Source organism: Somniosus microcephalus, chromosome 21 (genome assembly GCF_052327205.1).
Source record: "Somniosus microcephalus isolate GS21.2 chromosome 21, FLI_Smic_1.0, whole genome shotgun sequence".
Lineage (NCBI taxonomy): Eukaryota > Metazoa > Chordata > Chondrichthyes > Squaliformes > Somniosidae > Somniosus > Somniosus microcephalus.
The window spans coordinates 24,036,657-24,049,354 of NC_141007.1; the positions used below are offsets into that span (position 1 = coordinate 24,036,657).

A 12,698-nucleotide genomic window follows, 5' to 3' on the forward strand; every position below is an offset into this window, starting at 1 on the left:
CAGGGTTCTCCGAATTTTTGATTAGAAGACCTGGGCTTTACAATGGGGTATAGGTCCAAGGTGGTAGGACTTTCGCTCCCAGAGACGCTTCCCTGACTCCGGCCAAATCTCTGGTCCTAAGGTAATTTGAATGCAGGAGGCAGGGGATTTTCACCAAGCTGGGAGGAGAGACTTGCTGTGGTACGTCTTTGGGGAAGGGGAGGTGAGGGGGCCTGTCTTGGCCAGGTAGAAGGCACCCGCCAAGTTGCCTGAAAAAATTGTTATTTTTCTCTCCGTTGAAAACTTTGTGATACTGCTGGGACTTGTGCATGGCTGCTGTCTGAGTACGCTAGCAGGAGCACCTTGAAGATTCTTCCTCCTGAGGCTCCCTTTACCAAACACTAGGGCCTGATGGGCAGCCCAAGCATTCTATGTTCAATGAAGGGGAAACTGCGGGAAATACGTCAGAGGCTGTTTTCCCTGATATTTAATTTCTGTCCACCCTCCCCTATACGGGCTGGTGCATTCTAGGCCGACGGTTCCACCTATCAGGAAATTTGGGGTGTGGGAAATGGGAAGGGGGGTGGGGAAGAGAGGCAGTGATGCGACGGACCTCATCTGTGAGTAAGTCTCTGCCTGCGCCCGCCCCAGATATACCGATAAATTGTGGCGAGGGGTGTGGGCAGGAAATTTAGTCCTAAGTGTTCTGGACCTAGAGAGCGAGAAAGAAAAAGCTTTGTACCATTGCTACATTTTCCCACTCCTATCTCTTTGATTACCCTGCTGAATAACAGTTTAGTTAGCGCATTCCTCGATTTAATATGCACAGCAGCCCTTGAGACAAGTGCACAAGCCAAGAAATCAGCAAGCAGACACACACTCTGTTATGCAGTGCAACGGGCACCCACCTAGTTCAGAGTACTTCTGTATTAGTGTGGAGTACTTCCATATTCTGAACCCTTTGACTGAGTCATTTTCCTTTGTGTTTCAGAGAAACGGTACTTTCCATCGCATCTTCTAACTTTTTCCCCCCTTTTATAAAGTACACATCTAGTTAATGGACCAGTTGGACCTTTTTGTCCACCATTATTGGTTAACTTAATTAAACATTCACATGCAGAATAATATTCAGGAACCGTAAATACAGTCTATTGAATTCTCAGTTCGATGCCTGTTATGCTGTCAGAAGATATAAGGGGTAATTCTGCACTCCTAGTGGGGAAGCTGTGCTTGAAGGGAGTGGGTGTTATAGAGAGAGCTACATCGTTGTAGCCATGGTTCTCCACCCCAGGCTTCCTGTGAGTGCAGCTTCCTGCTAGGACCTCTAGATTGTAGGATTATCCCTGTACTATAAAAAAGTTTTTCAAATATATATATATATATTTTTAAAGAGTGCTGTAAACATTCAGTTACAGAAGATTGCATACATGAGTAAAACTTTCTGTTAACATTTGCTTTGTACTCAGTGTATATAACTGAATACAATCTGTGTGCTTTTTTTAAAAACTCAAATGATCTTGAAGGCACTAGGGTACAGTTCTACAGACACTAGACACCCTCCAAGTGGTTGTTATTCATATGTGAGCTTGGACAATGTCCGCAGGTTATGTAACTATGGGAGGCTCTGCAGCTGAGCCTGATCTGGTGCTCACCTGAAGCCCACAGGCCAGATGAGAACAGGATAAGGCTCCACTGAATGCGCTTTTCAACAATTGTCACTGGATAGGGTTCAGGAGCAGGCAAGCTAATGATTTTGGTTTTTTCTTTCTTTCATTAGTGCAGGATTAGTGATGTCAGTTAAGTATCCCTGCTACCATGGCAGCTGCAATCGGCTAAATCAGTACACGGGGAAATAAATTTGGTGGCTTTTATTTGTATTGCTAAGTGCCATGCCAGTTGGTGCCTTGACCCACGAGGTCATGGTGAGCTCTCAATTAAACACTGTTGTCATGCTTACAGCTCAGGCTGCCTTCAGTCATTAGCCTTCAGTGGATTATATTGCAGGATTCTATAATTTTCATGATGCACTAAATTACAGACAGTTAAGCATAGTAACAGTATGAAAGCGCATAAATGTGGGACAATCCACAGTACAATTTATAGTATATAACCACAAAATACTTAAAGGCTGCATTGCAAACCCCTGATAAATGTTATTCATTTAATAGGAAAGGAGGATCTGGACATACAAATTACATCTTTATTCATGGGGCAGTCTGAGCAAAATAACATTAGAATCTTGCAACACATTGTGACCAAGATCCTACTGCTGTGATTGTAGGGTTGTGTCAGGACTTTTTTTTGAGTAGATTTGAAAAGGAAAGGGGCTTGATTGGAAAAATAATATATCGTCTTGGGTCTTTCAATTAGTCAAGACATCATTGTGAATGCCCGTGAGTGCGCTGCACATTATGCTCCAAGTACTTGTACTTCTTAGAAATGTCATGGGCCATAAACCTTCCTGTCAGTCTCTTTCTCCAAATCAGTCTCTCAGCAGTGAAAGGTCTGCAGCATGAGAGATGTAAACCGGAGTGTGCAGGTAGAGCGCTTATTATTATTATTATTACAACACCGAGGTGAAGAGCCAAAGGCCATAGTGCAGCACACCACCAGGTAGTATAAGAAAAGATGAGGCAAATCAAGAAACACCCGGTGTGGCTTCAATGCGACTCCAGTCCCACACCAATGTGGGTGACTCTTAACTACCCTCTGAAGTGGCTGAGCAAGCCACTCAGTTGCAGCAAACCACTACCAGCAGTTCAAGAAAAAGGCCCACCACCATTGTCTCAGGGTAACTGGGGAAGGGCAGTAAGTGCCAGCCTTGCCAGTGATTTGCAAGAATGAATAAAGAAAATATCAAGAAATACTGATTAAGTGATGCCAAGCTTGGATTTGAAAAGCTTACCGATAAGGACGAGGAGGAGATGAGGCATTCCAGTCTTGAATTCTTGGGAAAGAATGCAATGAGACTTTTGATTTCAACAGAATGGGGATGCGGGGTGGAAGAAGAATATGTATAGATTAGTATATTTGGAACTGGGAGTGAATGAGATGTCCCATTACTATGATCCCTTGAAAAAGCCTCCTTGAAAAAGTGCAACATCCCCACCGACACCTGGGAATCCCTGGCCCAAGACCGCACAAAGTGGAGGAGAAGCATCCGGGAAGGTGCCGAACACCTTGAGTCTCTTCGCCAGGAGCAAGCGGAAGCCAAGCGCAAGGAGCACACGTCAACCCAAGCACCCCACCCACCCGCCCCTTCAACCACCGTCTGCCCCACCTGTGACGGAGACTGTAGGTCCCACATTGGACTCATCAGTCACCTGAGAACTCATTTTTAATGTCATCCTTATCCTCGGTTCTGAGGGACTACCTAAGAAGATGACCCTTCCCCATTTAAGTAGCTTATTTTTGGCAAACTATATTGGAGAATGCTATACTTACATTGAATCTCTGTTCTAAGTAATAATACCTCTAATAATACAGGATAAATGTAGATCTGCAACTAGCCGAGGACTGTATGGCAATATGGGATTTATAATTTCTGGGATTTACCATGGATGTCTGATTTAAACAGATCAATTTATAATTGTGAACTGTTCTTCATGACCTCATCTTTTATTTATAGGTTGCAAGAGCTCCAAATTCTCCAGTTGCAGTACAATCGTATCACAAGCCTAAGTAAGTGAGACTTGCACAGTTTTTCGGGGTTAGAAGGGAGGGGGAAAGAGTGGAGGATTGGCACAGCTTTCAAATTAAAATTACATTTTCAGCTATGAGTGTAGCCCAAGATATGCGGCGGATATTCATTTGGCTCATGAAAGTCGTGCAGTTTGGGATGAATCGATTCAATTAACTTAAGGAGATTTTCAAGCTGTCAGCCAGTCACTTCCAGAGACTGCCCAGATAACTTGGTAATAATCCTCATTTAAACTAAATTTAAAACAATATATAAAATGTCATTACAGTAAACTCTTGTTTAAACGGCACTTAATCATCCGGAATTCTTTAATAACCGGCAAAATAGATAACCGGTAATCTTGCCGAATCCATCCATTTTTTGTTTTTCCGAGTCCGAGTTTCCCGTGGTGGCTGAGTTAGTCAGTGGTTTTTATTTTTTTTGTGTTACAAATTGCCTACCTCTCTGTTATCCAGAATTTTCCATCAACCGGCACCATCCTGGTCCCGTAGGTGCCAGATACGAAAGAGTTTACTGTATTTGAAAACACATTATCCGTACATTGCAGTAAAGTTTCCGCTTTGGGGCACAGTCAGCGATCCAGGTGCAAATTGTGGCCTAAATTGAGTTTGTTTTGAGAAGTGCTTTTTTTCCTTGAAGTTTCTACTCAAACTCATTTGCATACCGCTGAACGCAAAATCTGCCATGAACCAGCGCAATCGGGCAGCGTTTTAGAATTAAAAAAAAAAAGTTTGCCTTAAAACATATTCCGTGATATATTTACGAGTGTTAACTTGGTGCAGTTTGATTAACACAGCTGGAAATAGAGTTAGCACAAAAAATAAGCATTTCACATCAGTGTCTAGTCCACCACCTGCGAGTAACCTGACTTTAAATAACTGAAAATGACTTTTTTAAAAAACTATACAGAACCATTTGCTAGTTATATTGTTAGTTTCTTAGTAAATTTAAAAAAAATAATATTCAACAGCAGTTAAAACGTGTCTGTTAGTGCCCTTGCGCCTAAAAAAAAACCCATTAATTTTTATAGCCTCCTTGAAGGCCAGCAAACGGGCGCATTTAGCAGAAACCTGCAATGGTGATTTAATTTGATCTGGGGGGTGTGGCCAGTTTTGTGGGCGGGGCCAGCTTCCAGCACGATTTTTTAAAAACGAACACAAAAGATGGCGGAAACTTGATTTGCGTTGAACGTAATTTGCACTTAAAGTTCCGTGATTTTATTTTGTGCAGGTTTGGCCGATTTTCTGGCGAATTGCGTCAAAAAAACCAGTGGAATCTAGTGGAAACCCATAGAAAGATAGAAAAATAGGAGCAGGAGTCGGCCATTCGACCCTTCGAGCCTGCTCCGCCATTCAATATGATCATGGCTGATCCTCTATCTCAATACCATATTCCCGCTCTCTCCCCATACCCCTTGATGCCTTTTGTGTCTAGAAATCTATCTCCTTCTTAAATATGTTCGGTAACTTGGCCTCCACAGCCTTCTGTGGTAGAGAATTCCACAGGTTCACCATCCTCTGAGTGAAGAAATATCTCCTCATCTCAGTCCTAAATGTCCTACCCCGTATCCTGAGACTGTGACCCCTCGTTCTAGACCCCCCAGCCAGGGGAAACATCCTCCCTGCATCCAGTCTATCTAGCCCTGTCAGAATTTTATACGTTTCAATGAGATCCCCTCATATGACAGTCCTGCCATCCCAGGAATCAGTCTGGTGAACCTTCGCTGCACTTCCTCTATGGCAAGTATATCCTTTCTTAGGTAAGGAGACCAAAACTGCACACCGTACTCCAGGTGTGGTCTCACCAAGGCCCTGTATAACTGTAGTAAGACATCCTTGCTCCTGTACTCAAATCCTCTTGCAATGAAGGCAACTCCAGGCCACTATATCAATTGAATACACAGTGGAGAGCCATGAAATATTCATTTTATTCCAAGAGAGAGAAAGACCCTATAGATTCAGGAAACCATATGTGTATCTAACGTTGTACACTCGCTTCACAAACACTAATGGGTTATATAACCACAGGTCGTTCATTACCCATTCTTCAGCTGAGTAAATGAGCAGCGCCAGTGCTCTTTCTGAATGGACTGCGGGGAGGTGCACAACAATGGTTTCAGTTTACCTGCCAGTCTGCTGGCGTAGCTCAACAACGGGAGCTCACAGATATGAATCCCCGTGTCTACCGTCAGGCACGTTTCTTTGGAGTAAAAATTCCACCGGCGTCGCCCCGCGACACGCCTGGAGCGCATTTTGGGAAATTGTGCGCTCTCAGCTATTGATATTCCATCCATTAAGGGCAATGGATGAAAGAAGCAACAAAGGGGATATGGTTTCCTTTCAGTGAAAAATCTATAATATGTAACAGACAATTTTTATTTGACTTATAATGGTGACACTGGGTTGCCTCAGTGTCATCAACAGGAAACCAAATTTACAAGTACCCCTTGTGAGGTGGTAGAACTAATATAATAATTCAAACATAAAATTTAATTTAAACAAAAGGGAAACTGATTCATCTAAATCATAATGGTGTTACTTGTGCCTACCTGGCACTCTATTCCTTACGGTGCCCACTGGTCGCGGAAGGTGTAACAGTGCTGATGATTCACCCAGATGTATCACTTTTTATTTTAAAAAACATTTATTTGAGAAATAATAACATATAATAATGTTACAAGAACCCATACATACCAAATAGTTTCCTATAGATCACTGTGAAGAGAGAATACAAAAATCCTGCTCTGCATGTAGGTGCTTGAAGGAGCTGGATGACAAACCTGCATTGCATCCCCCAGCCCAGGGAATTAGTGTTTTCTTCCCTCCTCTTCTGAAGGTGCTGTCTTATGCAGCAGTATGGTTCCATGAGCATGGGAAGCCCTCCGGCTCCTCATCCAAGTGACCATTTATGATGCCCCAAGGTGTCAGCCGTGGCTCAGTAGGTAGCACTCTCGCCTCGGAGTCAGAAGGTTGTGGGTTTAAGCCCCACTCCAGGGACCTGAGCACAAAATCCAGGCTGACGCTCCAGTGCAGTGCTGAGGGAGTGCTGTACTGTCGGAGGTGCCGTCTTTTGGAAGAGACGTTAAACCAAGGTCCCATCCACCTTCTCAGGTGGACATAAAAGATCCCATGGCACTTTCTCTCCGGTGTCTGGGCCGATATTTATCCCTCAATCACTATGAGTAAAACAGATTATCTGGTCATTATCACATTGCTGTGTGTGGGAGCTTGCTGTGCGCAAATTGGCTGCTATGTTTCCTACATTACAACAGTGACTACAGTTCAAAAAGTACTTCATTGGCTGTAAAGCGCTTTGGGACATCCTGAGGTCCTGCAAGGCACTATAGATATGCCAGTCTTTCTTTTAACAGGGAAACTAAAATCAACTGACTCAGTGTAGACCGGGGGTATAAAACGTGCAACCTTCCTGGTGTGTCTGGCTCAGCACCACACCAGGCAGCTAATTTACTTGTTAAGCTATTGAGGGCACCCTAATGAGCATTTTTATGGGTGCAAACAGTACCGGTTATGTTGGCCCAGAATTTGCGGTCTTGATGACGGCGAACTGGCAGCCTTTGAAACTTACCGCAACTTCAGGATTTAGTGAATGCGGGGCTTACCGTGGAAAATGGAAGCCCTGACATTGCGGTCAGTTATTCACTGCTTTTCCACAGGCTGCGCTGTGGACCCACCCCTGTCCTCCGGAGCCGGCAATCAGTGTAATCTGTCAAATCATGGAAACTGACCGAAACTTTGGCTGTCCCATGTTAAATACCCCATTAAAAGTTAGACCCTTTTTGGATTACGTGTAACTGGCGTTAACAGCATATTGACTGCTAAACAAAGTTCATAGCCTTTAAAAACTAATTTAAATTTTGTGAGGTGTCAAATTTATTAATTTTAATAAAAAATAAAACTTTAAAGAAATGTAAAAAATATATATTATTTTAAAAGTTTGGTCATCTTTATTTCAGGTTTGCCTTTTCCCCATGTGAGAGCCCCAATCTTTGTTTTGCTCTCTCTAACGTTTTTAAAAAGTTAGACTCAAAGGAACTTATCCACTTCTTGGTTCGCTGTCTGTGAGAATTCTGCATTTTGATTGGCTGCTTCGACAGCTTGTTGATGACACAGCAGCTCGCGTTGGGGATTCCCCATTAACTTGCGTTGATTTCAGTTGCGCATCGGAAAAGCTGAACTTCTCGCCACAGAGATCGCGAGATCTTTGCGGGAAGCTTACTTCGGGGCCCGCGGCGAACGCCTTTGCTTCGCCACTGATCGCAAATTCCGGGCCGTAAAATCCATGGTTGACTGCAGCTTCGGATCAAATGTAAAATGTTAGTTGTGAACCTTTCTCTTATCATGTTTAGGGAAAGGTCTGCTCAAACTCCGGAAATTGGACCGATTGAGACTGGACAGTAACCAGCTGATCTGTGTGGAATCACGGGAGTTTGCAGGAGTGTCCCAACTGTCGTCTCTGGATATCAGCCATAACCAGCTAACTGACATCACTGTAAGGATGACTGCAACAGTTACAGGGGTCTGGGGAAATGGTGCAAGGGATTCTTCCCTTGCTATGAATTGCTTTTAATAACTAGTTCGGTACATTAACTGGTCTTTAGAGACCAAACTGGAATTTTCAAGAGGATTCGCACCAAGCTGGGAGGAGAGATTTGCTGTGGTACACCTTCGGTGGAGGGGAGGGGGCCTGTCTTGGCACTCGCCAAGCTGCCTGAAAAAATGGTTATTTTTCTCTCTGTTGAAAACCTTGTGGTGCTGCTGGGGCTTGTGCACGGCTGCTGTCTGAGTAGGCTAGCACAAGCACCTTACAAGCTTAATAATCTGTTTCAAGTACATTTTAACCAAACACTCCAAATTTAAGAAACTTATTCTTGATGTGTAAAAAAAAAAAAATGATCACAATTAATATGTATAACTCATCACACCGTTTCCTACTCTAACTCATTCATTCTTCCCAAAGATCTCCCTCAGTCTTCCCTATCCTTCTATAATCTACAGGCTTTTAAACCACAAGCTTGTTGTTACCTAACCATGACTTCTTTTCAACCTCAGCAATTTCTTACACCATGGGGTTTGGACAAGAAAGCTTAAGATTGTCACATAAGAACATAAGAAATAGGAGCAGGAGTAGGCCATTCGGCCCTTCGAGCCTGCTCCGCCATTCAATGAGATCATGGCTGATCTTCTGCCTCAACTCCATTCACTGGCCCTATTGCCATATCCCTTGATGCCCTTACTAGTCAGAAATCTATCGACTTCTGTTTTAAATATACCCAATGACTGAGCCTCCACAGCCCTCTGGGGTAGAGAAATCCAAAGAGTCACCACCCTCTGTGTGAAGAAATTTCTTCTCATCTTAGTCCTGAATAGCCTACCCTTTATTCTGAGGCTGTGGCCCCCGGTTCTAGACTCCCCAGCCAAGGGAAACATTCTCCCAGCATCCATCCTATCAAGCCCTGTAATAATTTTGTATGCTTCAATGAGATCCCCTCTCATTCTTCTGAATTCAAGAGAATACAGGCTTAGTTTATTCAATCTCTTCTCACACAACAGTCCCGCCATCCCAGGAATCAATCTCGTGAACCTTCGTTGCACGCCCTCTATGGCAAGTATATCCTTCCTTAGGTAAGGAGACCAAAATTGTACACAGTACTCCAGGTATGGTCTCACCAAGGCCCTATATAATTGGAGTAAGACTTCTTTACTCCTGTACTCAAATCCTCTTGTAATGAAGGCCAGCATACCATTTGCCTTCCTAATGGCTTGCTGCACCTGCACATTCACTTTCAGTGACTCACGTACAAGGACACCCAGGTCCCTTTGAGCATCTGCATTCCCCAATCTTTCACCATTTAGGAAATACTCTGCCTTTCTGTTTTTTCTACCAAAGTGGATAACTTCACATTTATCCACATTATATTCCATCTGCCATGTTCTCACCCACTCACTGAGCCTGTTGAGATCCCCTTGAAGCCTCTTCACATCCTCTTCACAACTGACACTGACACCTAGCTTTGTATCATCAGCAAATTTGGAAATGTTACATTTAGTCCCCTCATCCAAATCATTGATGTAGATTGTGAATAACTGGGGCCCAAGCACCGATCCTTGCGGTACCCCACTAGTCACAGCCTGCCATCCTGAAAAAGACCTGTTTATCCCTGCTCTTTGTTTTCTGTCTGTTAACCAATTCTCAATCCATGCTAGTATATTACCCCAAATTCCATGTGCCCTAATTTTGTTCACCAACCTCTTGTGTGGGACCTCATCGAAGGCCTTCTGAAAATCCAGATACACATAGAAACATAGAAGATAGGAGCAGGAGTAGGCCATTCGGCCCCTCGAGCCTGCTCCGCCATTGAATGAGATCATGGCTGATCATCCAAATTCAGTACCCTGTCCCTGCTTTCTCCCCATATCCCTTGATCCCTTGAGCCTTAAGAAATATATCTAACTCCTTCTTGAATATATTTAATGAATTGGCCTCAACTGCCTTCTGTGGTAGAGAATTCCACAGGTTCACCACTCTCTGGGTGAAGAAATTCTTCTCCATCTCTGTCCTAAATGGCTTACCCCTTATCTTTAGACTGTGACCGCTGGTTCTGGACTCCCCCGCCATCGGGAACATCCTTCCTGCATCTAGTCTGTCTAGTCCTGTTAGAATTTTATAAGTTTCAATGAGATCCCCTCTCATTCTTCTAAACTCCAGTGAGTATAAGCCCAATCGACCCAATCTCTCCTCATACGTCATTCCTGCTATATCTGCCGGTTCCCCTTTGTCTACTCCACAAGTTTACAAGTTTCCTTTTATGATTAATTTGCTCAAATCCTGCTCGAGTTTGCAAAGAATAAAGGTTTTGCTCCAGTTGAAGAATTTGGAAAGATCAGTGAAACCTTTCTTGAAGTTATTTTATGTTCTTGTTTTGGAATGAGTGTTTGAGCTCTCTTTCAATAGGGAGAAGGGTGAAATGAGCTCAGTTTAACTATCTGTGCAGGTGATCCTGGCTTCTTTTTGCCTGACTTTCAACCCCATACTCCTGTGCTCCTAGGTTCTCCCTTCATGATTTCTTTAATTGTTTTTTGTCTTCCACTTTGCATCCAGACATCTGATTTGTCTGTGGTAACTACATGGCTGTTAATTGTCTGACACGTGATTACAATTGACTGGTCCCCCACTGCAGGTCCATTCCTGTCTGGGCAGACTCAGTGTGCTACCATCTGTACTGTCTTTCACTCCTCAGCACACTTCCAGTCTACCATTCTGCCCAGGTGGTCCCAGTGTCTGTATTGCAGTAAGGCAGCAATGATGAGTCCCTCTAAACTCCTTGCTTGGCCCTGGTACGGTGTTGTTTTCCCCCATCACTGGTTTCCATTAAGAGCTTGAGCAGCCCGAGGATTCAGGGCCCAACCTTTTGCTGTTGCCAAGCCCCATAGTCCAGCCTCCTGCTGCTTCCTTGGCGCTTTGGTACGACCTAAGTTTTGAGGCTTTCAGAGGGCTGCAGCTCTCATCTGGCTCTAGGCATCTGTGGGAAGTGAGAAGGATAGGAGAGAGTTAGAATCATAAAGAAAGTAAAAGAAATAATGGGAACAAGAGAGCAATTCATATTGAACTGAGGAATACAGAACTCATACAGAAGGGAGAGATAGAGTAAGAGAGGGATATATTGGGGTCGATTTTCCTGAAGCTGTCAGGAAGAAGGCAGGACTACAACTTTCAGGTTTTAGACCCACCTACTTCGACGTCCGGCTAATCCGCGTGATTTTCCCTTGATTGACCTTGTTGAGCCCGCCCAGCGGGCTCAGCAGGCCAATTAAGGGCCACCCGGCAACAGGTGACGTCACAGACTGCAATTTCATCTGTCAAGAGTTCTTGACAGATGAAATATCAGTGTTTCACAGCTGTTTGAAGCTGTGAAACACTGACAGTCTGAGTTCTAACATGAGTCCTTCTGCACAGACTCAGTTAGAACTCTCAGCAGCACTCAAAGCTGAAGGCTGTCACTCTTCACAGATCGCAGCCGTTAAGCTTTCAGTTCCGGCTGAGTGATGGGCTCCCGATGGCTACAGGAAGAAAGGCTGTTAAGGTAAGTACAGGTAAGTAAAAGTTCTTTACACACTTTAGACACACCAAACACATTTATCTTTGCACTCATGCACCCATCACTCACCTGAGCACCGACATCGCAACCCCTCCAACCCGACGGCCCGCCTGCTCTAACCTGGCGTGGTTTGGAGCCGTCGGGAATCCCACACGAAACCCCTCAAAATAGGGATAAGGCTAAAAACTGCCTGTTAACTACCTGTTAACAGGCAGTTAATTGGCACTAATCCCTTCCCACCTGGTTTCGGCGGGTCCCAGTGCGGGGCGGGTACCTGCCGCCCCTGAAACTTGCATGGGGCGGGGTTTTGGGCGGGATGGTGTCGGGACCCCCAAATTCGGGATTTCCCCCCCCCCCCCCCCCCCCCACACACGCCTGAAACCCCGCCTGACGGCTCCAGGAAAATCGACCCCATTGTGTCTGAAAAGTCGGATGACAGCTTGTACTTCGTTGACACAGCAGATGAAAAGAAAGATCTGCACCATAACAAAGGGAAATTGAAGCCTCTGCTGCTCGACCTAATTCTACATATATAGTGCGAGTTCACCTTTCTCATTGCTCCCTATTTGAGTCTTTCCAATCTGGTTTCCACTCAGCCCATGTCACCAAGATAAGCCATCAATGACTTGCTGAATGAAACTCAATGTCCCTCCTTGACCTTAGTATCACCTTTGATACTATTGACCACTCCATCCTTTAGGCGCCACCTCTCTCCATGGTCAATCTCTTGTGGGTCCACTCCTATCTGCCCCAATGCAGTCACTACATCTTCTCAAAAATGTTTCTCCTCTTGTGCTTGTACAATTACACCCAGCACGTCCCAGGGATCCCTCCTTGGTCTCCTTTTCGTTATCTACATCCAACCCTTCGGCAACATCATCTGTAGGCACTGAGTGAGTTTTC

General features: G+C 44.4%; 1 protein-coding gene across 2 annotated transcripts in view; it reads left to right on the forward strand.

The window, feature by feature from the left end:
• Nucleotides 1-12,698, forward strand: part of LOC147102653 (uncharacterized) — a 114,917-nt gene that overhangs the window by 18,694 nt on the left and 83,525 nt on the right. For both annotated transcript variants that reach the window (XM_085963350.1, XM_085963349.1), the window contains exons 5-6: nucleotides 3,608-3,660; nucleotides 8,046-8,188. In XM_085963350.1, the coding sequence (XP_085819476.1) occupies nucleotides 3,608-3,660; nucleotides 8,046-8,188 (196 nt within the window). The remainder of the gene's footprint in view (nucleotides 1-3,607; nucleotides 3,661-8,045; nucleotides 8,189-12,698) is intronic.